The sequence below is a fragment of the Bos indicus x Bos taurus genome, chromosome 8 (genome assembly GCF_003369695.1).
Source record: "Bos indicus x Bos taurus breed Angus x Brahman F1 hybrid chromosome 8, Bos_hybrid_MaternalHap_v2.0, whole genome shotgun sequence".
NCBI classification, from domain to species: Eukaryota; Metazoa; Chordata; class Mammalia; order Artiodactyla; family Bovidae; genus Bos; species Bos indicus x Bos taurus.
In genome coordinates, this window is record NC_040083.1 from 60763680 (window position 1) to 60789933 (window position 26254).

At 50.1% G+C, this 26254-nt stretch overlaps 1 protein-coding gene across 1 annotated transcript in view; it reads right to left on the reverse strand.

Moving 5' to 3' along the window:
- The window catches only part of PAX5 (paired box 5), a 178871-nt gene that overhangs the window by 29975 nt on the left and 122642 nt on the right, over nt 1-26254 (reverse strand). The window contains exon 10 of the mRNA XM_027550213.1: nt 14038-14139. Coding sequence (XP_027406014.1) covers nt 14038-14139 — 102 coding nt within the window. The remainder of the gene's footprint in view (nt 1-14037; nt 14140-26254) is intronic.

The following is a 26254-nucleotide window of genomic DNA, read 5'->3' on the forward strand; positions in this document are numbered from 1 at the left end:
TGATGCCACAGACGCTCAGGCTCATGAGCCTCCTTTGGCTGGCTCAGACAGCCAGCTGGGGTTTTGAATTTCTCAAGGTCTCTCTCATCTCTTCGTTTATCTGAAGTCTAAAGAGTTCCACTAAGATTCCCTTAAAATATACAAAGGGGGCAGGGCAGCCATGTAGGGATGAGTAGGTTGCTCACTGCACAAGAACAGCCAGCTGATTGGGCGTGTGCAGACTGAGATTCAGCCTGCTCTCCACCTGCCAAAGCCTGAACCTTGGAGTGAGGCTGCCTCCACTCATGGGGAGGAAGGAAGAAGGTCCTGAGACACAAGCTGGGGGAAACCTCAAGGTCAGCTCCGTGGTGTCCCCTCTCTCTCCAGCTGTTGCTTCTTCACTCTGCTCTCACAGGTCAGAAGAGGACCATAAGGATGGATATAGCAAATCCCAAATGACTGTCAAAACTGGGGTTCTCTCCTTTCAGCCCACATTTATCTAGTATTGAGGATGTGCCAAGCACCATAAGAGGCACAGATTGCCTATAAGGGTATCATTATACCTTTCACCGTTGAGACAGAAGTATGGTCTGACTCTCAGGGTCCTGCTTTTTCTCTTGCTAAGAGGATCTGAGCAATCAAGACTGGACTCTATCCTGGCCCTGCCACTTGGGCAAGTTACTCTGTGTAAGCTGAGGCCTCAGCTTCCTCCTCTAGGAAATGCGGTACCATCAACACCAACCTGATGGGGCTGTTGTGAAGGGCCAGCAGGCTGGGAAATGACCTGCTCATAGACATTCTCACTAGATGCTAGCTACTTCTAGAAAGCGGGGCCTTCTCCTCTCATCCTCACCACAGCCCCTGGAGGAAGACTATAAAAGATGCAAAGGCGGGACAGTGACTGGAGGCAGAACCGACTGAGGCCAGGGCATCCGGCCTACGCCCCACACCTTCTCGGCCTCCCCCAGGTCTCCCTCGCAGCTGGAGGAGTCGCACACTCAGATGAGGACAGCGTTGTTCCAGGCACGGGGAGGCTGAGAGGGATGTTCAGTCAGGCTAGGGAGACAAAGAAGGGATAGGGAGGCGGGATTTGACTTGCTCCAGTGGGTGTGCAGGTGGAGAGAGTGCCCCAGGGTTCCCGTGGGGCCTGCTCTCAGAAACCACCCACCGTGAGGGTCCCTGGGCCCCAACCTGCCCCGGTCAGGGGGCCCCACTCCACCCTCATGCTGCCCCATCCAGCCAAGGCTGCCACTGGACCTGAGCACCGACCAGCCTCTGCCAGCAGCCCTTCCACCCGCTCCCTCGCTTCCTCCCGCTGGCCGGCATGGTGGCAGCCCTGCCTGCTCCCCGGGGAGCCTGCCGCCAGGCCTGATGGCGCTGACGGAGGGAGGGAGGCCGCCAAGCTGTCAGTCTGGAGGTGCCCCTCGGAGCCCCTCCTGGCTGGAGCGAGGAGGGTGGGCCGGCGCCGGAGCCGGGCTGTCAGGGCCTTCACAGAGACGAGGCCGGAGAGGCGCTGCCTGACAGCTCGCCCACCGAATTAGGACCATTTGCATGCTAATTTCCAGAGCTCTAACGGGCTGGCAGGCTGGCTGGGGGGTGGAGAGTGCACAGAGAGAGGCGCCGCGGCCTCCCTGCCCGCCTGGAACAATGCTTGACTGATCTAGCTGCGTTAACGAGCAAATTATGGTAATTTTGTTATTACAAATGCATAGAAATTTCCAAAGCGGGCAGCCATTCAGGGCAGCTCCCTGCTCCTCCCCACTCCTAAATACCGAACCCCTGTTTGTACACAAGAGCCTGGCACCCGCTTCAGGGACAGAGGTTCTGGGGGACCAGGCTTCCCTCGGAGCCTCTCGGGGGAGGCCCAGAGCGAGCTGATCTTGGGCCAGGGATCCCTTCCCATCTCTGGTCCAGCCCAGCAGCCCCAAGACCTCACCCTCCTGTCTCCTGGGGGTCCCTGGGCCTGGCAGTCCCACGAACCCACCGCATTCAAGCTGGTTTCTTTCCATTCTGAGCAGGTAATATGGGTGATTCTCCTCATGGTTGCTCCTAGGTCTTGAGAAATTCAATGATTTCTCTGTTCACTCTGTGAAGTGGGCTCAGCACCCAGGAGGAGATCAGGGACTGTCTGATGAATGAATGAGTGAAGGAAGGAGGAAGGCAGGAAGGAAAGAGAGGCGAGAACAAGGGAAGGGAGAAGGTTAGGGAGGAAGGGAGAGAAGGAAGGAAGGGAGGGAGGAAGACCAGAACTAATTCTAGAAATGAGGACAGTTAAGAAAGACCCCACCGCATCAGCTCACTGGTGGTATAATTAATCCAAGACCTCACCAGAGTTTATTTGCCAACTGGCAACCCCTCCTGGCATTTACAACTGTCCACTGCTAGAATCACAATTTGTCCTAGTTTTTCTGATGATCTTCTTTTTGATTAAAAGTACGTTTTTGGAAGCACGCTCCGGAATGCATCCAGACAGAAGCCTTTTCCAAGAAAGTGAGCTCCCCACTCTCAGCAGCGCAGTTTGAGTAGCTCCAGCCACAGGGCAGGGCGGGCACGAAGCTGGATGGTGAGACCCCGTTAAAAACCAGTCCACTCGTGGGAGGGGCCAGCTGGTTCCCTCCCAGGCCTCTGTCTGTGACCTACTCTCAGTCCTCCGATTTTATACAGGGATTTCAGGTTCGGGCTGATGTTACTGAAAGATCAAGAAGCTGCCTCAAGTCCATTTTGGAAGTCAGTGAGGAATAAATTGTCAATTACAGAGGAGAGTGGCACGGAATCTGCTCCAGGTGGCCAAGGAAGCCTGGGCGGTCGGGCTCTCCGAGAGGGTGTTTGGGAGGCAGAGACCTAAATGTGAGCTGAGACTATAAACTCAGCTAGGGTAGTGGCCAGATTTTTCAATTTGTCTAATTTTCTAATTGGGTCACAACTTCCAGAGGGCAGCCAAATGCAGGAAAAAAAAAAACAACAATCATTTCTTTTTGTCCAGGCGCCTGACTCTGGGGGAAAGACTGAGGGCAGGAGGAGTGAGGCCTCACCAAGGTCTCAGGCTGAAGCTCTGACCAACTTGGGGACAGCTCGGCCTGCATCCAGGAGATGCTCCTGTAGCTGACCAGGTAGGGCCTGGGGAGGGTCCATGCTCAAGAGGGACAGGACAAGGCTGGGGTGGGTGGATGGGTGGGGGAGCTGTGCTTCAAGTTGTTCTAGAAGCCAGGTCAGCCAGGGACCACCCCAGGAAGGCTGGGCCTGCATGAAGTCGGGACAAAATGCTTCTTTTTTTGTCGCTTTGAAGACGTAGAGGGTGTGGGGGGTTATGTCCCCCTAGCCCAGTGGGGACAAAAGGACAGGCTGTGGCTACAGGAAAAAAAAAAAAAAAAGGCCTCTGACTGGCTGTGTGACCTTGAGCAAGTCCTTTCTTTGACCTCATCTTCATACTCCTGGGCTGGTTTCTAAGGTCAGTCTGGCCAGTCCATCCCTGGCGAAGGGAGAAGTAGCTACAGAGTGTATAAAGGCCACCCCAGCCCTCTGCAAGGCACGTGTTAGAGGAGGCCTCCTCACATCACACAGACACAGCCCACCCTAGATCCCTGCTAGCTGCCTGCAGTGCTGCACGTGCTGGTGGGCCCTCGGCTGGGGCTTCTGCTGAACCAGCACCTCTGTTGCTGCCCCCAGGCACCTGCTCTGGACGCCCCCCAAGGGTCCTGGGTGGTGGGTGGTGGGACACGGCTGCTCTCCAGATTCCAATCCCCCTGCAGCCACTTCTGCAAGTGACTCTGGCTCCTTTCCGGGGAGTTCTCTTTCCAGGAATGCCCCCTCCTCCCGCCCTGAAAAGTACTCAGAAAATCTGCAGAGTCACAAAGTTCTGGGGCCATGGGGCTTTCCTTCAATCCAAGACTTCTCAGTGCAGACCCAGGACCTCCCCTTATCTCAGAGTGGCCCCCTTCTCTTGGGTCCTGCAGAGGGAGCGCTGTGCTTCTAACAGTCAAACTCCAAACTGGCAAAGCCCTTCGCTTGTCATCTGGACCCAACCACTGGCTAGCTGTGTGACCTTAGGCAAATCACCATTCCTCAGCCTCAGTTTTCATCTCTGTGAAATGGGGCTAAAAACCGTGCCTTCCTGATGCTATGGAGGGGACCTGCTGAGATCACACACAAGAACTGCACTTTGTAAACATCTGTCCAGATGGTGGTTCATATTCTTTGCATTGTTGTGAACAAGACCTCGAAATGGTCACAACTGTCACGCATCCTGCTTTGGCAGGACAATGCCCAAGGCACGCATGACCCGGGACTGAGCTTCAGACAAAAGGACGTGATAACACAGTCGTCATCTGAACATTCCCTTCCCCTCCTCCTTTATGTCCCTTGCTCTCCTTCCCACTCCTTCCCTCTCTCTTTCTCTCAGCTCTGGATCTAAGTCTTCCTGATTCAGATCCTTTATTTGTGCCGTTGCACATAGACTCCTTATAAAGAAAATTCATTTGTTCAGGGTCACCGCGTGGTTTTTCATTAAAAACAAATTACCCGCATTCAGGGAGGACATCTGGGCTTCTCAGGTCCCATTAATGACTATATTTCCAGCCTCCCCAGCCCGGTTGGGCTCCCCTTGCCTGTCACCCTGCGTTCCTGGCCCCAGGAGGACAATGAGAGTGACAGTCAAGTGAAAGGGAAAACATGAGGGATGAGGGCGAGAGGCGAGTCCCCCGAGAGGGGAAGGAGGGAAAAGTGAAAAAAATAAATAACTCAAACAGAGGGTAACAAGGGCCATTGTCTCAGCGTCTTCCAGCAAGGAGCCAGAGCAAATATTGGAAGAGCAAGCTGGGGCGTGTAAGTTGAGCTGAAGCTCTGTTTAATTACACAGTCGGGCCCCAAGCCCAGGCTGGACAAGATCGGGAGGGGCATGTGCCTGATTCAGACAAATTCTCCACCCCCTCATATCTGTGGGGCACCTACTGTGTGCAGGGACTGGATAGCGGGAGGATTCCAGTGGAGCATCCAGGAGCTGGGCGAGCCCAGTCACTCCAGCCGTGGGCGAGGCAGAAGCTGGGCAGTGCCCTGGCAGTGCTCAGGGGAGAGATGTGCCCCTGGAGCAGGTGGGGTGTAGGCATCCTCTTAGAGAGCGCACCCGACTGGGGCCCAGGAGCATGGGCGGCATGTGGGCAGGTGAAGATAGGAGTAGAAGGAAATGTACCAGAGTCTGAAGTGTGGTTGCCTGGTGTCCCCGCTTGGGAAAGCCTTCTTCAGGCCCGTAAAAGACCTCTGGGTCAGGAAGGCCATCCACACCCCTAAGGGAACACCAAGGAAACCAAAGCCTTTCCCCGGGCCCACTTTCCACGGGCACTAGGGGCTGGGTGAAGTCGGGACCAGAATTCCAGGCGTCAGGCCCAGCTGCTCCCCGTGACTGGCTGTGCAGCCTGGTTGGGCTCGGCACCTCTCTGAGCTCAGCTCGCTTACCTCTGAAATGGGGATAAACATTCCAACCTCAAAGGTGCCTTCAAATTGCCACTGGGGGTGACAGGTGTGGCTCTCTTATAGACTGAAGCACCATGCGGCTGGGGGCGAGGTTTGTTGCTGAAATTAACTTAGCGGCAGAGGCAGTTTGACTTCACTCAAAAGCATTTTCCTTTGAGAGGGCAGAGCCCCACTGCTCTCCCTGCCCCCCAGAAGCTCTGGGCATTGCCAAAAGTTCTCTGGGGAGAAGAGTCCTGGATGGAGTGACCCACAGGCTTAGCGGTGGCGGCCCGTCCAGCTGAGGGCCAATAGCTGATGAAGTTTTGGAGACAGGGGCTGTAGATGCCAGTGGATCAAAGGAAGAAATGAAGATGGCCCTGGTCGACTCAGTCTGGATTTTGGAAGGATTCTGATATGTACACAAGTAAAGCATGTCTCAGAACCTTGATATTCACTCTTCCTGCCCCCAGCGAAGCACTCATTCCAGGTGTGGAGCCCCTGAGGGCCATCCTCGCCTGTCACAGCAGGGTTAGAGGACACAGTGACAGCCGTAAGGGATTAGCACAGCTCGAGGCTCCCTTCTCCTTCAACTCCACCCCTTGGAAGTGATTTACCTGATTACACCTGAAAGCCTAAGGCCATTGCCTTAGCATGTCCCAGCCCCAGACCTGCAGGGAAATTGCTGCCCACGTGGAACAGTGGTGGCTGGCTCAGGAGCCCTCCAGTTCAGCAGAGGGGTGATATCAGCAGATTTAGAAGCCCTTGTGTGGCAGGACCAGAAAGCCCCCTATGGAGCATCTAATTCAATCTCCTTGCCCCCTACCTCCTGCTTTGAGAGAGTAGAAAATCCGGAGGCCGCATTCTAAGGTCACACCGTGAGGGTCTGACAGCTAGAATCAAAACCCAGGCCTCCTGGATTCCAGTTGGACCTTCGTGCACCAGCATGCTTTTCATCTCTGAGCCTTTGCTTCTGCAACTCTGTTCTTCCCCAATGTGGCAAAGCACTCACAAACCCACATGGAGTTTCTCCCCAGTCCCAGCATTACTTCTATGCAGGGTTCACATGGGGCTTTAGTCACAGGCACTGCTCAGATCAGGCCACTCCAGACCCCTCATTCTCCATGCCTTGAAGGCACAGGAGCCTCCCCTCCAACTCACATTCAGATCTGCCTGGGACAAGCCTGCCATCTGTCAAGGCTGCTGTTTGCAGCTCTTCACATCCCAGAGATTTCTAGGAATTGAGGCTCTGGCTCTTCTTACACACAGTCCCTTACGCAGCAATGCCCCTCCAACTTCTCAGACTGGCAAACTACCCTTCAAGGTGAAGCTCAGATGACCTTCTCCAGGAAGCCTTCCCTGATTTCTCCCACCTGCCCCAGCGCCCCCAGCAGACCTAGCAGCCTCTCTCCTGCATTTCCTCAGCACATTCCTAGATTTTAGCTCTAAACATAGCTTGCGGGAATGATCAGTGAGCCTGTTGGGCTGCAGCCCATGGGGTTGCAAAGAGCTGGACACAACTTAGCAACTAAACAACAACAACATCTCACAACTTCATCAGGCTGCCAGAAGTAAAGTCGCTTCTTATATTTTGCTTCCCTGGTGGCTCAGTGGTAAAGAATCGCCTGCCAATGCAGGAGATGCAGGTTCTATCCCTGGGTCAGGAAGATCCCTTGGAGAAGGAATTGGTAACCCACTCTAGTATTCTTGCCTGGGAAATGCCATGGACAGAGAAGCCTGGCGGGCTATGGTCCACGGAGTCACAAAAGAGCTGGACACAATTTAGCAACTAAACAACAACTCACCAACTAGACTGTGAGCTCCCTGAGGGCAGGGGTTGTGTCTGTAACATCACACCTAGCCCAGAGCCAGCACCCGGTGTTTCCCAGGAAATATCTGAGAATGAATGAAAGGACAAATGAAGGGCTACCTGCCATTTCATCCTGGCTGTGTCTGCTGTTCCCCAGGGTCTATGTTCCTGGTGTGGCAGAGTGACTGGAGGCCACTAGAGGGCAGCAAAGAGTCAGGGACAAGCAACAGGTGTGCGTGGAGTTCCAGGACTGCCTTGGAAAGGTAAGGAGGGAGCTTAGAAAGTGCCCAGGCCACAGGACCCACAGAAGCTCTGGTGAAGAGGTCATAAGAGCTAAAAACAAAGGCTATTCATTCCCTAAGCAAACATGCTGATGCTTGGGCCAGGGAGGAGCTTGAGAAGGGAGCACTGATCCAATCTCACAAGATGCTCTAGCCTCTCCACCAAGTCCTCCCTGGCTTCTGCCGGCCCCTCCCAAGCCTGCCCATTCTCATGCTTTCAGTTCTGGTTTGGGGGAAAGGTCTCTACACAAGGCCGACAAAGGTGTCCCTCTGACTCCCATCCACAGATCTCGGCCATGCCTATGTAGCTGTGCAGAGTTCCAAAAGCTGACAAGTTCAAATCCTAACCTTGTTGCCCACTGGCCTCTTCCTTAACCAGCTTCTCTTCCTGTCAACTCCACTTACCCAGCTGGGCTGGCTGGGCTATACTCCACCCGATATGAACCCACTCCAGTCGCTGAGCTGGACCCACTCTCAACCCCCTGCCCCACTCCTCTTCAGATGGCCAAGGATATTCTGCTTACAGCCCAGCTTCTGGCCCTCTTTACCAGGACATCTTTCTCATTTGGACCAACCCCAGGTGCCTCTCCATTTTTTCCAGGCATTCAGAGTCTACCCTGCTCCTGCTTAGCAGCACTTTTGCTTGTGACTGGATTCTTTTCTAACTTGGATCTCCCATTGATCCATGGGCTCCAAGGGACGTGGGCTCTGCTGGAGAGCTCTTGACTTGATGCCAGCTGGGCAAGGCCAGCTTTAGGCATGCCTGCTAGGCTTCTCTCCTCACCACCACACCCAGCTCATACCCCAGTATAAGCAACAGCAATTGTAAATAATAATTATAATAATAAATAACACTTACATTGCACTTAATATGTACCAGGAAAAATTCTAAGAGTTTTTACATATATGACAGTCATCCCTAGGTATCTGCCAGGGTTAGGGACCAGGACCCCCGTGGACATCACAATCCACTGATGTTCAAGTTCCTTATATAATATGATGTAATATTTGCATACAACCTACATGAACCTCCTGTATACTTTAAATCATCTCTTGATAAATTGATAATCCAATGCAAGTGCTATGTAAACAGTTGCTAACATTCAAGTTTTGCTTTTTGCAATTTTCTGGACTATTTTCTGACTATTTTCTATCCATGGTTGGTTGAATCCATGGATGCTGAAGCCATAGATCCAGAGGGCCAACTGTACATCATTTAATCCTCATTCTTATTATCATCATCCCCATTTTATAGATGAGGAGGAAACAAGGATCCAGAGAAGTTATATAACTTGCTCCAAGTCACACAGCTGGTGAGAAGCAGGAGGGTGATGCAAAACCAGGCAGCCTGGCTCCAGGCCCATGCTCTCAACCACCAGCATCCTTGCTTCACCACGTGGCTGCCACTGCAGGCCCTCAGGGCAGCTCAACCTCCGTGGCTGCACTGTTGCAGTACTGAGCTGAGCTCTCCCAGGCAGCCTAGCCCCAACCACCCCCACCCCCACCCCCATCCCCACTGCCTTTTGTATGGCAGCTACTATTGCCTGGGGAGAAGACAATGGCACCCCACTCCAGTACTCTTGCCTGGAAAATCCCATGGGCGGAGGAGCCTGGTAGGCTGCAGTCCATGGGGTCGCAAAGAGTCGGACACGACTGAGCGACTTCACTTTCACGTTTCACTTTCATGCATTGGAGAAGGAAATGGCAACCCACTCCAGTGTTCTTGCCTGGAGAATCCCAGGGGTGGGGGAGCCTGGTAGGCTGCCGTCTATGGGGTCGCACAGAATTGGACACGACTGAAGCGACTTAGCAGCAGCATTGCCTGAGTGCTACTATGAGCCAGGCACTCTGCCAGGAAGCAGGGACACAGAGATGAACAAGATAGACCGAGACTTGTGTGCTATATAACCCTCGAGTACTCTACAGACCTGGGGAGAACTGGACAAGGAAGGAATAAACTAATTAAATTAAATCCCTCCAAATGTGCTTAAATAATGAATGAAAAGAACAGAATGCCTTGAGAAGGGTGTGATGGGGGTCTTGATTTAGATGGTGTGGTGGGCAGAATAACACTTCCCCCCCGAATAACACTTCCCTCCACAAAGATATCTGCACCCTAATCCCTGGAACTCATGACCACTCGGGTTGTATGGCAAAGGGGAATGAAGGTTGCTAATTAGCTGACCTGAAGATAAGGAGATTATCCTGGATTAAGCAGGTGAGTCCATTAAAACCACAAGGGTCTTTCTAAGAGGAAGAGGGAGCAGGAGAGAGCAAACCTGGAAGATGTTGCTGCTGCTGCTAAGTCGCTTCAGTCGTGTCTGACTCTGTGCGACCCCATAGACGGCAGCCCACCAGGCTCCCCCGCCCCTGGGATTCTCCAGGCAAGAACACTGGAGTGGGTTGCCATTTCCTTCTCCAATGCAAGAAAGTGAAAAGTGAAAGTGAAGTCACTCAGTCGTGTCCGACTCTTAGCGACCGCATGGACTGCAGCTTACCAGGCTCCCCCGTCCATGGGATTTTCCAGGCAAGAGTACTGGAGTGGGGTGCCATCGCCTTCTCTGAACCTGGAAGATGGTGGCATGATAAAGACTCAGGCCAGGGATGTGGAGCATTTACAAGCTGAGGAAGGCAGGAGACGATTCTCCCTGGGTGACCTCCAGAAGGCACCCAGCTCCGCTGACACCTAGACTTCAGCCTAGGGAGACCCAGTTTGGATTCCCAACCTCCAGAACCATAAAATGAGAAATTACTGTTGCTTTAAGTCAGTCGCTAATTTGCAGTGACTTGTCATAGCAGCAAGAGGAAACTAACACATGTTTGGTGAAGCCTTAGTTGAAAACGCGGGAGTGAGAGGGAGCCAGGCAGTCTGGGCCAGTGGCAGTGGGAGTACTAGAGCGGGCTGAGTGCGCTAAGCAGAGGAATCGCCCCTGTGAGGGGAAGTAGGTGCCTCCATCCCTCCCACTGGAGTCCAGGACACGGTGCCTGCCCACACCACCTCATCGGCCTCAGGGGTCCACTCCAACCTCATCATCACCTCCCACTTCTTCAAGAAAGCCATCAGTTGAGCGATTTCAATGAATGGCATCTAGAGGTGATGCACACTCATCTACAGTGAGCAGACCTTCCAGGACAGAGAGCCCACCAGGCTCCTTCTAGGGCCTTCGTCAAACAGCTGCTTGTCTGCTGCAGCCCAGGGGAGGTAAACACAACATGGTCAGGATTTCCTGGCACTCTGGCCTGAAACCCCCAAAGAGGAGTCCAGTAAGGGGTGTGGGGGCAAGGTGAGTTCATCTCAAAGACAGTTAGTTACCTTGCTTCTTAGATTCACTGAAGCCAAAGGGCAGTGAACGCCCCCATGTTTCCCTCAGCCTAGAATTTTTAAGAGTTTTTCAAATGCCATGTCAATATCCGTTAGGTTGTGCAAATACCTTCAGGCGGGAATCAACTAGTTACACTACTCAAGATACTATGGAATCTTTGGTGCAAAACTTTTGGCATTTGCTGGAACTTGATGAAAATAAAATCTGAAAACTGTTTCCATGCTGAGCTGATGTGATGTGCCGTGTTTGCTTTGTTCAACATAACTAATTAGACAAGGGCTGTGTGGGGTCGGCAGAGCCACAGGAACTGAATCTACAAATGCTCGAGCAGACCAAGTAGCCCTGATCTGCATATGTGAACACATCCTGAAATCAGAGAGGATGGACAACCCCAACAGCAGAACCAAATTCGAAATAAACAGGAGTCTAAGCCACCAAGACCATGGTTCGTATGGAAAAACATACTATTTTTCCAGACCCCAAAATTCAACTGCCCAAGTGTACCCCGGACATAATCCCTTTTCAATGTATTCTAAAAGAAAACTTCACCTACGGAAGTCTCTCTTATAATGGAAGAGATGGCAGTCAAATGTTTCCCAGAACTTGTGCTGTGCTGTGCTAAGTCACTTAGTCGTGTCTGACTCTGCAACCCCACGGACTGTAGCCCGCCAGGCTCCTCTATCCATGGGGATTCTCCAGGCAAGAATACTGGAGTGGGTTGCCATGCCCTCCTCTAGGGGATCGTCCCAACCCAGAGATCAAGCCCAGGTCTCCCACATTACAAGTAGATTCTTTACTATTTGAGCCACCAGGTAAGCCCTTCCCAGAATCTAGGTAGGAAAAACAGCTCAGAAGATTTCAGTTTCCCTTGGGATTCACTTCCAGGTTGGAAGGGAGGACTGTTTCATATAGTGATATTGACTTCAGCCTTCTGGGCTCCAGGACTGTGAGAGAAATTTTCCCACTGTCTTAAGTCACCAAGTTTGTGCTAACTTGTTATAGCAGCCATAAGAAACTCATACGCAGTATTAATTTTCCCTCCCTCCTGCCTTTAGCCAGACACTCACATAAAAGGACCTATTCTGTGTTATGGGCTATGAGGGGTGCGGAAGACGAGTAAGGCAGAGGACCCGCTGTGCTAAAAGGTGGGCTAGATCTGGGCAGTTCCAGCAAAGACCACGAGTGTGGGCCAGCACTGCCCCCATGAAACCATCCAAGAATGCATCTGGAAATCCTGTTGGAGACAGAGTCCCAGAGATGTGATGCTGCTGTGGACAATGGGGAACAGGAGCTAAGGACCTGCTTGTTAAGCGTGGAGTCGCAGCCGTAAAACCAGGTCTGGTGCTGAATGAGTGCTGGGGCTGCGTGAGAAGAGAAAGCAGGAAGAGAAGGAAAACAGAAGGGAGGGAGGGAGGCTGCAGAGAGAGACGTGGGGCTTCCCTGCCCAAAATGCATGTCTTCCTTCCCCCTCTCCATGTGCCCTCCCTCTCTGCAGAGTCCTGGCAGGCTCCGTGGCCGCCCCTGTCCAGTGGCTGCTGGTAGGCTTCGTTAGGCTGCGCTCTTGTGCAGCCCTGTGGCTCCTGCTGCCACCATTAATGGTACCTGCTGGGGGCTCTGCTAAAACCCCCGGCCGTTTGTATCCGAGCCTGGTAATTAGGATTGGAGGAATCCCAGGGGCTGGAGGGCACCTCTGTCTGGATAAACTTGGGCAAGTTCAGCCGCTGCTCTGAACTCGGCCTCTTTGGAGTTGGCAGCAGGGACTGGCAGGGCCACCGTAGTGGCCCTGCTTCGCCCACCCACATGCCCTCAGGACTGGACCTGGGGCTGCCACCTCCCCCTCTGCCATCACTGTGAAGCATGCATCGACAGACTGAGGGTGCACAGGGTGGCAGAGGGCAGGAGTGCTGAACTGGAGGCAGAAGACCTGGATTCAAGACCTCCCACCTCCAAGCTCTGCAGCTGTGGGCAGTTCCCTAACTTTTCTGAGTCTCACTAGCCTCCTTCTGACCCTGGGGACCCTGCCCACCTCACAGGCTGTAACACCAAAGGCTCCTAGGCAAGCGCTTTGCACTTGACAAAGTGACCCACAGCCACGAAGTTACTGGACAATCCTAACTTGCTAAAGGCTGGGAGACAGTGGGGGTGGAGACAGGCAGGAGGGTGTGTGTCCCGCCGCCTCCCTCTCTTGCCCTGAACACGGTGGCTCTGCCATGACCCCTCCTGGAGGCAGAAAAGGCAAAGCCTTTGCAGGCATGGATCTGGCAGGCCTCCCCAGCGTTGGCAAGGCCCAGGGCAAGAGTACACACGGAGGCCATTTCCCATATGTCTCATATTTAAAAGTCATAAATCAAGCTAACAAACCGTTAAATGAAATATGCTCTGTCCTCCTACCTTGTTAAATAGTCTCCGTAATAACCTGGAAGGCCAGGAGCGAATTTAGAATTCTGGGTCTTCTCAGAGCCTGTGCCCGGCCCTGACTGCATGGGGAAGGCCCACCTGAGCCCTGATCCGCCCGGCTTCCTTCCCCAGGCCCGGCCTGCTTGTCTTCACCGGCCTTGAATGCAGGTGTGGACACCCAGGCTTCACGTCCACACTTTGTTCACATTGCCCACAAAGAATCAACCCTGGACCCCAGGGTGTGCACGTCGGTGATGTGGGCTGGCAAGAAGCCGGAAGGGTTTAGGGCTGTTTGGGCAGGGGCCCTCCTGCCTGGGCCTCAGGGTGGTTCATGCTGAGTCAGGGCTTCTATTGTGGCTCTGCCTCCTACTTGCTGGGCAGCTTACGACTCCCCAGCTCCTCTTGCATGGCAACCCACTCCAGTATTCTCGCCTGGAGAATGCCATGGACAGAGGAGCATAGCGGGCTACCATCCAGGCAGTCGCGAAGTGTCTGACACGACTGAAGCAACTTAGCACGCACACGGCCCCTCTCCGACCTTCAGCCAGGTCCCATGCCCCTCTGCATTCAGGCTCCCTGTGTAGCCAGAGAGGGGCGTCTGAGGGACAGTCAAGGACCCCCTGACTCCGACATCCTCCCAGGTGCTGCCGCTGGTTGACAAAGAGGCCAAGAAGGCAGAGCTCAGCCTCATTTTTTCAGGTTCACTCCTCAGAAGCAGAGAGGTCACTGGGACCATGTCGGGAGGGATGCCCCCCATGAACCCCAAATGCCTCCTGCTGCAAAGACGCAGACAGAGCAGACTCACCAGGTACCATCCCTGTCAGCGTCGGCGCCGAGTAGCTGCCCTGTCCGGTGGGGGGCACGTGCGGAGGGTACCCAGGGAGGGTCGTGCTCGCCAGGTCGCGGCCTGAGGAGTCAAAGCAACAAATCACAGGGTGAGCATCCCCACGGCCAGCTGCTCCTGTCCACAGTTCCCCCAACATCTGCACAGTTGTCATGTCTGGATGCTTGATGCCAGTGTGCATGTGTGTGCACACACACACACACACGTACTCGCCCACCCCTCCAGCCAGGCTCCACCAGCAGGAAGCAAGGATGGCTCGGTTGGATCCCTAGGAAACCAGAGCTCTGACCACATCCCTTGCTCTCTGATCCTCAAGAAGGGCTTGGAACTTCTCCGTTAACACACCGTTGCTTCTGCTGGGCCTTCTGCACATGGCCCAGCAACACCATCTTCCAAGACCAGCTCAGCCATCTCCCAGCCACCCACAGTGGGCAGGGCTCTGCCTGCCTCAGACCCAAGTCTGGTCCTTACTGACTTTTTTCTCTTTGGACCAAGATCTTATCATTCATTCAGTAATGGTGCAGGAAGCACCTCCTGACACCAGACACTGTTCTGGGACATAGAGGTTGAGGCCTCGGCCGTTGGGAGCAGACGTCCAGCATGCACGTGTTCCCCTCATCGCAGGCTGCCAGCTCCTAAGGGCAGGGGTGACACCTCATTCAACATCCAGAAAACCTACCTCCACCACAGGGCTCAGCACCTAGTAGGTCTCCGTGAATAAATGCGAATGGTCTGGGTTCCAGGCCAAGTGGAAGAAAACCCCAAAGCAGTAGAACTCTGAAAGGACCCTGAGGTTCGGCGCTCAGGTAAAGAGTGGGCCTATAGCTCTCCAAACATTGATAATCACACGTATGTACTAAGGTGCTCATGTGTAAGAGCAACAATCCAGACCACGGAAGATGGGACTGTTCAGTGGTTACCTGTTGAGCTCTGAGGATGAGACCCCACCCTTGGGGGAGGAATTGGTAGTTGCCCCTAAAAGAAAGGGATGGCCCTGCTGTCAGACTCTGAGATGTGTAGAGACAGCCCAGGCTGGGGCTGTTCTAACAGGTCAGCTTCCCTACCGGAAAGTGCTCCAGGTGGAGCACCACCCCAGCCCTGGGCCCAGGCTCACACTCCTGGTGACAACACACCACAAAGGCTTATGTAGGAATTGTAAACACCAGGCTCTGTTTCCAGTCTTTTAAATCATTAACTCATTTAACCCTCAACAACACTATGAGGTAAGGTACTGATACATTCCCCACTTTATAGGATAATGAAACAGAAAGGTCAAGTAATTTGTCCAAGGTTGCACAGTAAGGATTTGAAGCCAAGCAATCCAGTGGCAAAGACCATGGGTTTAGTCACTCTATTCTACTGCCTTGCCCATGTGCGGGGCTGGGCTTCTGTGCCCCCGTTTCTCAGCTGGGACAGTAGGCTGAGCCCTGCCTTTAGGCCACACTGTCACCAGCCTTACTCCATCATGCAGAAAGAAATTCAACTACACAGTTTTCGTAATATATGTGTTGGAATGAAAGCAAGGACCACAGTGGGGGAGGGAGGCCAGATCTGCCTCCTGGAAGATGGAGGCGTTACCCTGGTAGGAGGCTACCTGCTGTACTGGGGGTCCTGGAGCCAAGCCCCAGGAGATCCATGCCCCACCCATCTGCCTCAGATGGCTAAGAGGGTCCTGAGAAGGGAAGGGATTTGCCCACGACACTCTCCTCATTTCAGGCAAGGCTGGGACTGGAGTCCAGCTCTCCTAATTCCTGGGCTTTGGTTCTTTTTTCAACAGGGGTTGTCCTTTCGGTCACATCCGAACCTCAACAGTTTCTGCTGCTGTTACATACACTTTAAACCCTGATCCCCAAAACAGAAATGCAGTGCCTCGCCAAGGCACTCAACTCAAGAAGCTAGATAAAAAAGCAATAAAATGAACCTAGGGAAAGGAGGAGGAAGGAATCGATAAAGAAAAGCAGAAAATAATGAATTAGGAACCAGAAGAGTAGACACAATAATAAAAACACACAATAATAAATAATAAATACAACCAAGAGTTGTTATTTGAAAAGACCAATGAGATAGACAAACCAAGGATAAGACTCAAAAAAGAAGGCACAAACATCAAGATAAGGAATGAGAAGATACAGCCAGGGATATGGGAAAGATGACATTTAAAAAACATAGAAACATGCATGGATGCTCTATGCTGCCAAACGTGGAAATCTCGTCAACAGGCACAATTTTCTAGGAAAACATGAATTACCAAAATTAATTTAAGAAGAGGTAGAAAATGTTAACAGCTCAATCATATCAGAAAAGGTTGTTTAAAGTTATTTTTAAAAAATAAGGTACCTTGTCCATGTAGTTTTGGGGGCATTTGTTTTTGTCTTTGGAAAGTTCTTTTAAAATTTCAAGGAACACACACTTCTATTATTAAGCTGATCCAGGATACATAAAGCTAAGAAAATGTTCATTTTGCCAAGGTGGCAAAATCCTGATATAAAAATTTAACAAAGTCACTCAAAAATGAAAACTAATGGCTGGTCTCACAATTTATTAATATGTAGGCAAAAAAAGTCTACTATCTCATTGATGAAGCAATATAGATAAAGAATAGTACACCATGACCAAGTAAGCTTTATTCCAGGGATGCAAGGTTGCTTCAGTATTAAAACTGGTTGGGAATTCACATTAATATGTCAAAAATTCACATTAACATATTTAAATTAACATATTTGATATGATTATATCAAAAGCTATGGAAAAGGCATTGGCTAAAATTAAAGAACACTTATGGCTCAATAATAAAAAGACAAACAACCCAGTGTAAAAATGGGCAAAGGACTTGAAAACACATTTGTCTGAAAAAGATATACAAAAATGGCCAATTCCCTATCAGGGAAATGCAAATCAAAACCACAATGAAATACCACGTCACACCCACTAGGATGTCTCTAATAAAAAAGATAGGTTTTGACAATGTTAGAAAAGATGTGGAAAATTGGAACCCTTATACACTGTGGGTGGGAATATAAAATGGGGCAGCCACTTTAGGAAAGTCTAGAGGTTCCTCAAAAAGTTAAGCATAGCATTACAGCATTTCCCAAGAGAAATGAAAACGTGTCCACTCAAAATGTGTACATGTATGCTTCAATCAACATTATTCATAGGAGGAGCCGAGCGCGAGCGGCAGGCCGGACGAGGCGGGCGCGGAGCGAAGAACCGAGAGCTGGGGGCACCGCCACCACCGTCGCCCTCGGGCCGCACAAAGGGGTTTAAAAAAAAAAAAAAGACATTATTCATAATAGCCAAAAGAGTAGAAACAATTCAGATATCCATCAGCTGATGAATGGATACCGAAAACGGTGTATATTCATACAACATAATACTTAGCAATAAAAAGGAATGAAGTACTGATACACGCTACAACATGGGTGAACTTGAAAGAAGCCCATCACAAATGACTACATACTGTATGATTCTATTAATATAAAATGTACAGAATAGGCAAATCTATAAAGAGAAAAAGTAGATTACTGGTTGCCTTAGGCTGGGAGTGGGGAATAGGGGGAAAGAGAGTAACTGCTAATGGATATGAGGTCTTTCTGGGGGGATGATACAATGTTCTAAAATTGGTCGTGGTGATGGTTGCATGACTTTGTGAGTGTGCTAAAAACCATTGAATTGTATACCTTATATGGGTGAATTTTATGGTATGTGAATTATATCTCAATAGTACTGTTATGTTTTATTATTGCCATCTATCATCACCATCATCTTGAAAAAGAAAAAGTCATTTGACACCAAAAATGTAGGAAGGACATAATATTAAACTGTTTCTTAAACCAAATAAATTTGTCTTTATGGAAAAAATATACAACAAAAGAAAAGATTAATAAATTGAATTACTTAATAAAATAGACCAAAAACCTCTTGCCTGGTAAAAAACAATATGTGTGTGCCAAGTTGCTTCACTCATGTCCAACTCTTTGTGACCCTATGGGCGTGGCCCGCCAGGCTCCTCTGTCCATGGGATTTCCCAGGCAAGAATACTGGAGTGGGTTGCCACGCCCTCCTCCAGGGGATCTTCCCAACCCAGGGATTGAACCCATGTCTCCTGCCGCTACCTGCACTGCAGGCAGAATCTTTACCGCTGAGCCACCAGGGAAGCCCAGAACAATATAAGCAAAGTCAAATGATAAATGGTGGACTGGAGGAAATTATTTGCAGCACATACCATAGATAAATGGCTACTATCCCTATATATTAAAATCTCATAAGAATCAAAATCTCATAAGAATCAAAGGGAAAAGACCAAAAATCTCATAGAAAAATGGGCAAAACTCAGCAACATAAAACTGTTATTTGTTGGGTGACTGGTCAACAAATAGAATAACAGCTTCCTTCAAGGAAAAAGCAAGAGCGTTCCAGAAAAACATCTATTTCTGCTTTATTGACTATGCCAAAGACTTTGACTATGTGGATAACAATAAACTGTGGAAAATTCTGAATGAGATGAGAATTCCAGACCACCTGAGCTGCCTCTTGAGAAATCTGTGCGCAGGTCAGGAAGCAACAGTTATAACTGGACATGGAACAACGACTGGTTCCAAACAGGAAAAGGAGTACGTCAAGGCTGAATATTGTCACCCTGCTTATTTAACTTATATGCAGAGTACATCATGAGAAATACTGGACTGGAAGAAACACAAGCTGGAATCTAGATTGCCGGAAGAAATATCAATAACCTCAGACATGCAGATGACACCACCCTTATGGCAGAAAGTGAAGAGGAACTAAAAGCCTCTTGATGAAAGTGAAAGTGGAGAGTGAAAAAGTTGGCTTAAAGCTCAACATTCAGAAAACGAAGATCATGGCATCCGGTCCCATCACTTCATGGGAAATAGATGGGGAAACAGTGGAAACAGTGTCAGACTTTATTTTTCTGGGCTCCAAAATCACTACAGATGGTGACTGCAGCCATGAAATTAAAAGACGCTTACTCCTTGAAAGGAAAGTTATGACCAACCTAGATAGCATATTCAAAAGCAGAGACATTACTTTTCCGACAAAGGTCCATCTAGTCAAGGCTATGGTTTTTCCTGTGGTCATGTATGGATGTGAGAGTTGGACTGTGAAGAAGGCTGAGCGCCGAAGAATTGATGCTTTTGAACTGTGGTGTTGGAGAAGACTCTTGAGAGTCCCTTGGACTGCAAGGAGATCCAACCAGTCCATTCTGAAGGAGATCAGCCCTGGGATTTCTTTGGAAGGAATGATGCTAAAGCTGAAACTCCAGTACTTTGGCTACCTCATGCGAAGAATTGACTCATTGGAAAAGACTCTGATGCTGGGAGGGATTGGGGGCAAGAGGAGAAGGGGACGACAGAGGATGAGATGGCTGGATGGCATCACTGAACTCCGGGAGTTGGTGATGGACAGGGAGGCCTGGCGTGCTGCGATTCATGGGGTCGCAAAGAGTCGGACACGACTGAGCGACTGATCTGATCTGATCTGATCAAGGTTCCCATGAGCCAGGCTTTGGGCCAGTACTCCACATGGCTTATCTCAGTCAACAACCCCAGAAGGTGGGTGCTGTTATCATCCCCATTCTACAGATGAAGAGATGAAGACTCCAAGCAGCTGATGTATGTGCCCAAGGTCATACAGCTGATGATCATGATCGCTAACATTTTTGCAGCACTTACTGTATTTTAGGCCCTGTTCTAACACTAGGCAGAGTTCTGAACACTGTTCACTGTGTTTTATAGATATTAACTCATTTAATCCTCACTCCATAGGTCCAATAATATTATTCCCATTCTACAGATGTGGCACTAAAACACAAGAGGTTAGGCACCTGCCCGGGGTCTCACAGCTAGTGAGAGAGGCACGGCCACACCCAGGCATTCTGGCACCAGATCCCCCACACTCCCCCAAGACACAGGGCACTTGTTCTTTCCCCATCCCTAAACTGGGGGTCCCCAGATTGCAAGAGCTGCTCCCACCCTCCCTCCCCTGCACTTGCAGGGCACACAGTAGGTGCTTAGAAAATACCTGCCAAGGTGAAAATTAATCAAAAGACATTGGTTCTACCATCTGAAAGGAACTTTGGTTCCCATCTCACCAACGTCTCAGAAAGCCCTTCACCGTGAAAGCCACAAGATAACCAGGCCTCATTTATCTGTTTTTTGCTTGGATGCAACTTTTTCTTTTTCATATATGGCCCATTTCTATGTAGGCTCTCTCTACGTACACTAATGGGGGGAAATGTGAATCCAATTAACTTCAAATTTAGCTCATAATGAACTTATCTCATTTTGCTACCAGCTCCATTCTCATCGTGTGGCAGTAATTAACCACTGGGGGTTGTCACTCCCAGACACATGACATGGAGATCCTCCCAGCCCCTCACTTCAAACCCTTACAGAATTCATTACCCTGACAGTACGCAAAGCCTTCACTTTGAATACCACAGGGCACCAACCAAACTCCCCCTCTATCTGCCCAAATGTGAGTGTGAGCAAGAAAAAGAAGAAAGTGAGCCACTGAGAAGCCATGAGTTATTGTGAATGAGATGGGAGCAAGAGGCTGGTGAGGGCTCCATGGCCAGAAAGGGTCTGGCTGCCTAGACAGCCCTGGGTTGGAGGTTCTCCCCAGAGGCAGGGAGTCTCCACCATAAAGTCCAAGCTATAAGGAACATAGCAGAGATGACCAGAGAAAGCTAAGTCCTTTGCAAACTGGCAATCATATCCACCAGGGGACTGTTAATGCTCAGGAAGTCTGAACACCCCAGGCAGAGGCAATGGTGACTTGTGTGTGTGTGACCTTAGGTAAGTTTGACCACCTCTCTGGGCCTTCGTTTTCCTATCAGAACACTCAAGTAGTGGGAACAGATAGCCTCTGGGGATTTTTTTTCTGTTTTAACATTCTACAGCTCAGAGGCCTCGTTTTAGCCCATGTTGATGGAAGTGGAGGCTGGTGCCAGCTGCTATCGAGATGCCCACCTCGCCGCAGCACTCCTGCCCACAGTATCAGGCGCCCTGGAGCCCCTGGATTAAATCCTGGTGAAAGGAAGGTAAGCACCAGTCTTGTTTTCCTGTCTTCAGGAAAGGATCTTACGGCAGGAGATGAGGGCTGTCAACCTGCACTTTATTGCCAAGGCCACCTCGTCAAATGTTCCCACGGGCGACTAGGCACCTGGCTTGGAGAACAGCTTCTACTCAGTGGTGGCTAGTTTTCAGAAGTTGGAACTCTGGATTCATTTCATTTGGGAATCTCCTGTCTATGTGAATGTTGACTCAACTCCAGTTTGTAAAATATACACTGAGGGCCAAAGAAAATGTATCCAAAGACCACGTTTTGCCCCCATGGCCAATTTTCAACCTTTCTCATTCTCGAAGCTCTCGAGTCCTATCTGAACCATCCCATACCACCACTCCACCAGTTTCATCACCTGCCAGGCCTTTTAAGGACAAGAGCCCAGCCTGGGTGTCCAGGTAACTACCAAAGAGGTAGCCACCAGGCAGGGCAGAACGGGTCAGGGGATGGAGGGAAAGCCCTGCAGGAGGTGACTCCTGAGACCTGCGGCATGACCACAACCAGCTCCCTGGGGCCGTCGGAACCTCCTGCCATCTTTTTTCATGGGTGACAGCCCCAACCTCCCAGCCACGCTGGCTTCCCAGACACCCTTCCTCCCTTGAGCCCAGTCAGTCCCCAAACCCCTCCTAACTCTCCATTACCTGGTGCCCTCTCCTCCCTGGCCCGAACTGCCCAGGTCAGACTGTTCTTCCCTTTGCTCTGTTTTCTAGCAATCTCATCTCAGTCCCCTGCCCTGTTCCTGGCACACCCTCTGTGGCCGTTTCTTCCAGAGAAACGGAAGAAACGGCATCCAGCCCCTGATCCTCTAGGCTCACACTGAAGGACAACTTGGAATCACACAGAAACTCAGTGAGGGCTGACCCCGGGGGAGGGCTCTGAAGCTAACACTTCCGATTCTGTCTTGGTTCAATAATTTAACCAGAACTGCAGACACTCTCACTTCTATGACATTTTCTCAGAAAGCTCTTCCTCAGAGTCATAGAACCATGAGAAACCCTTCTGCATGTTAAGAAACATTATTAAAACTTTAAAAGAAAAGGTCATAAAGGTGGGAATCATAGCCTTTTCACGTCATGGGGCACTGTTAACTGTCATACCCAGGGATCATACCTCTAAGAGAATGTACCTGTGTTTGATGATTCTTTACTGCTTGATTAGAGCCCAGAAATGGGGACGTTACACGTGAATGTGCAGATTTCTCTCAAGTAGAAAAGACAACGCCAAAGGTTTGGGCTTATTGCCCCATAGGACATTAACCAATTCTGTATCTAATCTAGCAATTTTATTCCAACATTTTTAAAAAATGCCTTTCTACATGGACGATATAAACCCTGTTCTCAAATGTTCTTGGAACCACTTTTATCTTTTTATAGGTTCACTCATTAATTTACGAGTTGAATAAAATCTTCACATGTGCTCATTCTATATTTGTACATGAGTTATGTTCTTAATTCTTTAAAAATTTACACTTTCTCGCTCGTTACAGGAAAAAGTCAACCAACCCTGAGTGAGATGAATTGAAGGTTTTCAACCAACAACAAAGCCGGTGACAGTAAACAATTGCTACCTTAGGGGAGGGAGAGAGGAGCAAACCGGCAGCCAGGACCTGGAAAGGGGATTAACCCTGCTACACAAACCCTGGTGTGTGCCTACACGTGTGCATACACCACCAGGTATCTTTGTTCCAGCCGGCGTTTGAAACGTGTGACAGTTTGAATGGGGGTTGCTCCCTGCTCTGGAGCCTCCCTTTGTTCGGACCTGCCACAGGCAAAGGATGTTGAGCCGGGAGCGCAGACAGGGAGCATTCAACCTAGAGGGGGAAAGGCTGCCGTGAGGCAGCACACAGCATGTGTCCTAAGTCACTTCAGTCGTGTCCCACACAGAGTGGACAGGCTAATTGCAGATGGGCCCATCCAGTCATTAAGGCAGACCTGGCCATCTCCTAACGACAGGTTTATTAGCCATTAGTTTAGGTGATGCTATTTACTGAGAAATAATAACCCTCAATTTCTTTTCCCCAAATTACTGAATCCCCACTTTTGACAATTTCTGACTGACCCTCCTCTCATTGCCGGGGCTAAAGATCTAATCTGGATTTGTGAGCATGAAGACAACTCGGAGAATTCATTCATAAGGCTCTGTTTACTTCACAGCTTCAACCCTCCCCCTTCTTTCATTCCAACAGACTCTGTCTACTGCCCTGGAATCACTGGGAACTTTCAGACTCCAAGGACTGTGTTTTAATTGCAAGGGAATGTTTGAATTTCATCTGCCTGGCATTTTAGAGCAGACACTGGGGCTCAGTCAATATTTCCATGTACATTTATGACATGATCTTCCTCCACTAGCAACTGTTGATCCAATGTAATAAACTTACAAAGGCAGGGTTCTAATGAGCAAGGCTGCAGAGCGGCTCTGCCATGCTCATGGCTCTGAGCATCCCTGCCAGGACACGCGCTGCTCCAGGGACAGATGGAAGCCATTATTTACAGCAAGAGCACGATAAGGGCCACTGTGGGCAAGCTTAGGTCTTCACTCACTCATTTGTCCACTCATTCATTCATGTATTATCATTCATTCACGTATTGAGTTCTAGCACCAGAGGACCTGGGGGAGACAATAATGATAATAATACCCACAACAATAACAGTGATTGCTTATTCAGCTCTTATCAAGTGCCAGGCACCATTCAAAGTGTTTGTATGCAAACTTAATGTGTCACACTCCCACTCAGGGAGATACAAACTTTGATAACCCCCAGTTTGAAGATAAGATGGTGGTGTTTGGAGGCAAACCGAGGCCATCTAATGCGAGTCTATGCCTTTACCACCCTTGTCCCTGCACTTGCTTCAGTAGTTGAATTGCAAAATATAAAACACACCTTCTTTTTGACCTGAAATTCTACTTCTAGGACTTTACCTATGAAAATACACAGGAAAGTACACCAAGATTCACATTTAATGGGAAGGGAGGGATGGAGACAATCCAAGGGCTTCCCTTGTAGCTCAGTCACTAAAGAATCTGCCTGCAGTGCAGGAGACCCGGATTCAATCCCTGGGTTGGGAAGATCCCTTGGAGAAGGAAATGGCAACCCACTCCAGTAACCTTGCCTGGAAAATCTCATGGACAGAGGAGCCTGGTAGGCTGCAGTCCATGGGGTCGCAAAGAGTCAGACATGACTGAGTGACTAGCACTTACTTACACTTAGTAAAAAATAGATAAATCTATCTGCTGACGGACACATAAAAATGTTACCGAAAGTATACACAAGACATGGTTAACTTTGCGGTGAGGATTATGGGTGGGAGGGCTGAGGTTGGGGAAAGGACAACTATTTTTCATTTTATATTTTTCTGTATGGTTTGAATATTTAACCACATGCATGTATTACTTTTTGTTCAAAATTAACTTTTTGATTTAAAATTAACGTTTTCTTAAGAACCAGACACTGTCTGTGCCCCAAGGGGCCCACTGACAGCCTTGAAGGGGAGGTAATAATGAATCTAAGATGCACGAAATGCATAACTCCCCCCACCACCCCCCCACACCCCACCCCACCCCTGCTCACACCTCAGCAGCTCCTGGGCCAGAACTGTCACGGTGGGCACTCCCCGCTTTCAAAGACAGCATTATGATGCCAGGAGCACCTTGTCCAAGCACGTGTCCACAGCTTATGATCACACCAGCCCTCCCCCAAGCCAGCACTCAGCCTCGCAGTGATGTCCCGCCCACCCGAAACGTGCCATCAGGCAAGCTCAGCCCTGACAATCTGGCTGTAAGTTGCCTAAAGGTGGGCCCAAAGGCTGTCCCTAGAGCCCCTGGGGCACCAGGTCTGGCAGGCCAGGTCCTCACTGGCACACAGTTTCAATGAGCTCAGTGGTCTGGCTTCCCAGCTGCCAGCAGATTGAAAACAGCAAAATAAGAAGGGGGAGAGAGACTTCCGGAGCCAGGCAAACTGATGTTAGGAGACGTGACAGGTGACAGGTGAGCAGCAAGGATGGAGACAGGAAAACAATATAATCCGACATAAGAAGCCCAGACTTCAACAGTCTGGGGTGCCTGGTGGAGGGCAAGCCGCCTTCTTACAGACCTCCAGAGGCTTTGCTGCTACAGCAGGAGAGGTTTAGCGATGCGAGTTCAGAGACGAACCTGGGTGCTGTCACTGGAGGAGGGTGAACTTCTGTCTCTCCAGCATGATTATCTGCATCTCTTATCTGAGAAGCCCATATGACAAATCAGTGCTTTGAAAGTCGGCTTGGGACCTATATAATCATAGGTAGCAGATGGAGAAAAGCCCAATTGTCCATCTCAGTTCAGGATGGGTCCTTGGAGAACACTGGTATGGTGTATGGTAATGGAGAAGACCACCAGGAGACTGGATTGTTGATGGAAACCCGCCATACTTCCACTCCTGGTTATGGTATCTGCCCACCCAAGCTGGCTGGAGAATATTGAAAATGTAATCTTGCCTCCCACTGTGTCAGAACCATGGTGTCCCATGGCTGGACTGAAACTTGGAAGTTTACCAGTCTCCCCCCAACTCAAGGCTGACAGTATTCTCATCACGTTTGCCCACCTCCAGGCTGCTAAGGCAGAAGATACTTCCCCAACATAATGGTTGGGAATGTCTTCCTTCTCAAGAATTGGTTTACACATAAACTATATGATTCCTAAATAGAAAGTGGAATGGGTTAAGAAACACAGAAAGCATAGAGTTCCCTGGAGGCGACCTTCCAGACTAGGGGACATTGCTAATGCTAATGCTAAGTCACTTCAGTCGTGTCCGACTCTGTGCGACCCCATAGACAGCAGCCCACCAGGCTCCTCTGTCCCTGGGATTCTCCAGGCAAGAATACTGGAGTGGGTTGCCATTTCCTTCTCCAATGCATGAGAGTGAAAAGTGAAAGTGAAGTCGCTCAGTCGTGTCTGACTCTTCGAGACCCCATGGACTGCAGCCTACCAGGCTCCTCTGTCCATGGGATTTTCCAGGCAAGAGTACTGGAGTGGGGTGCCAGGGGACATTACATCTTTGTAAAAGGGTGCAGCATGGCGTGGTAGTTAGGGGGCACCTCTGGGCATACTCGCCGAGTGGGTA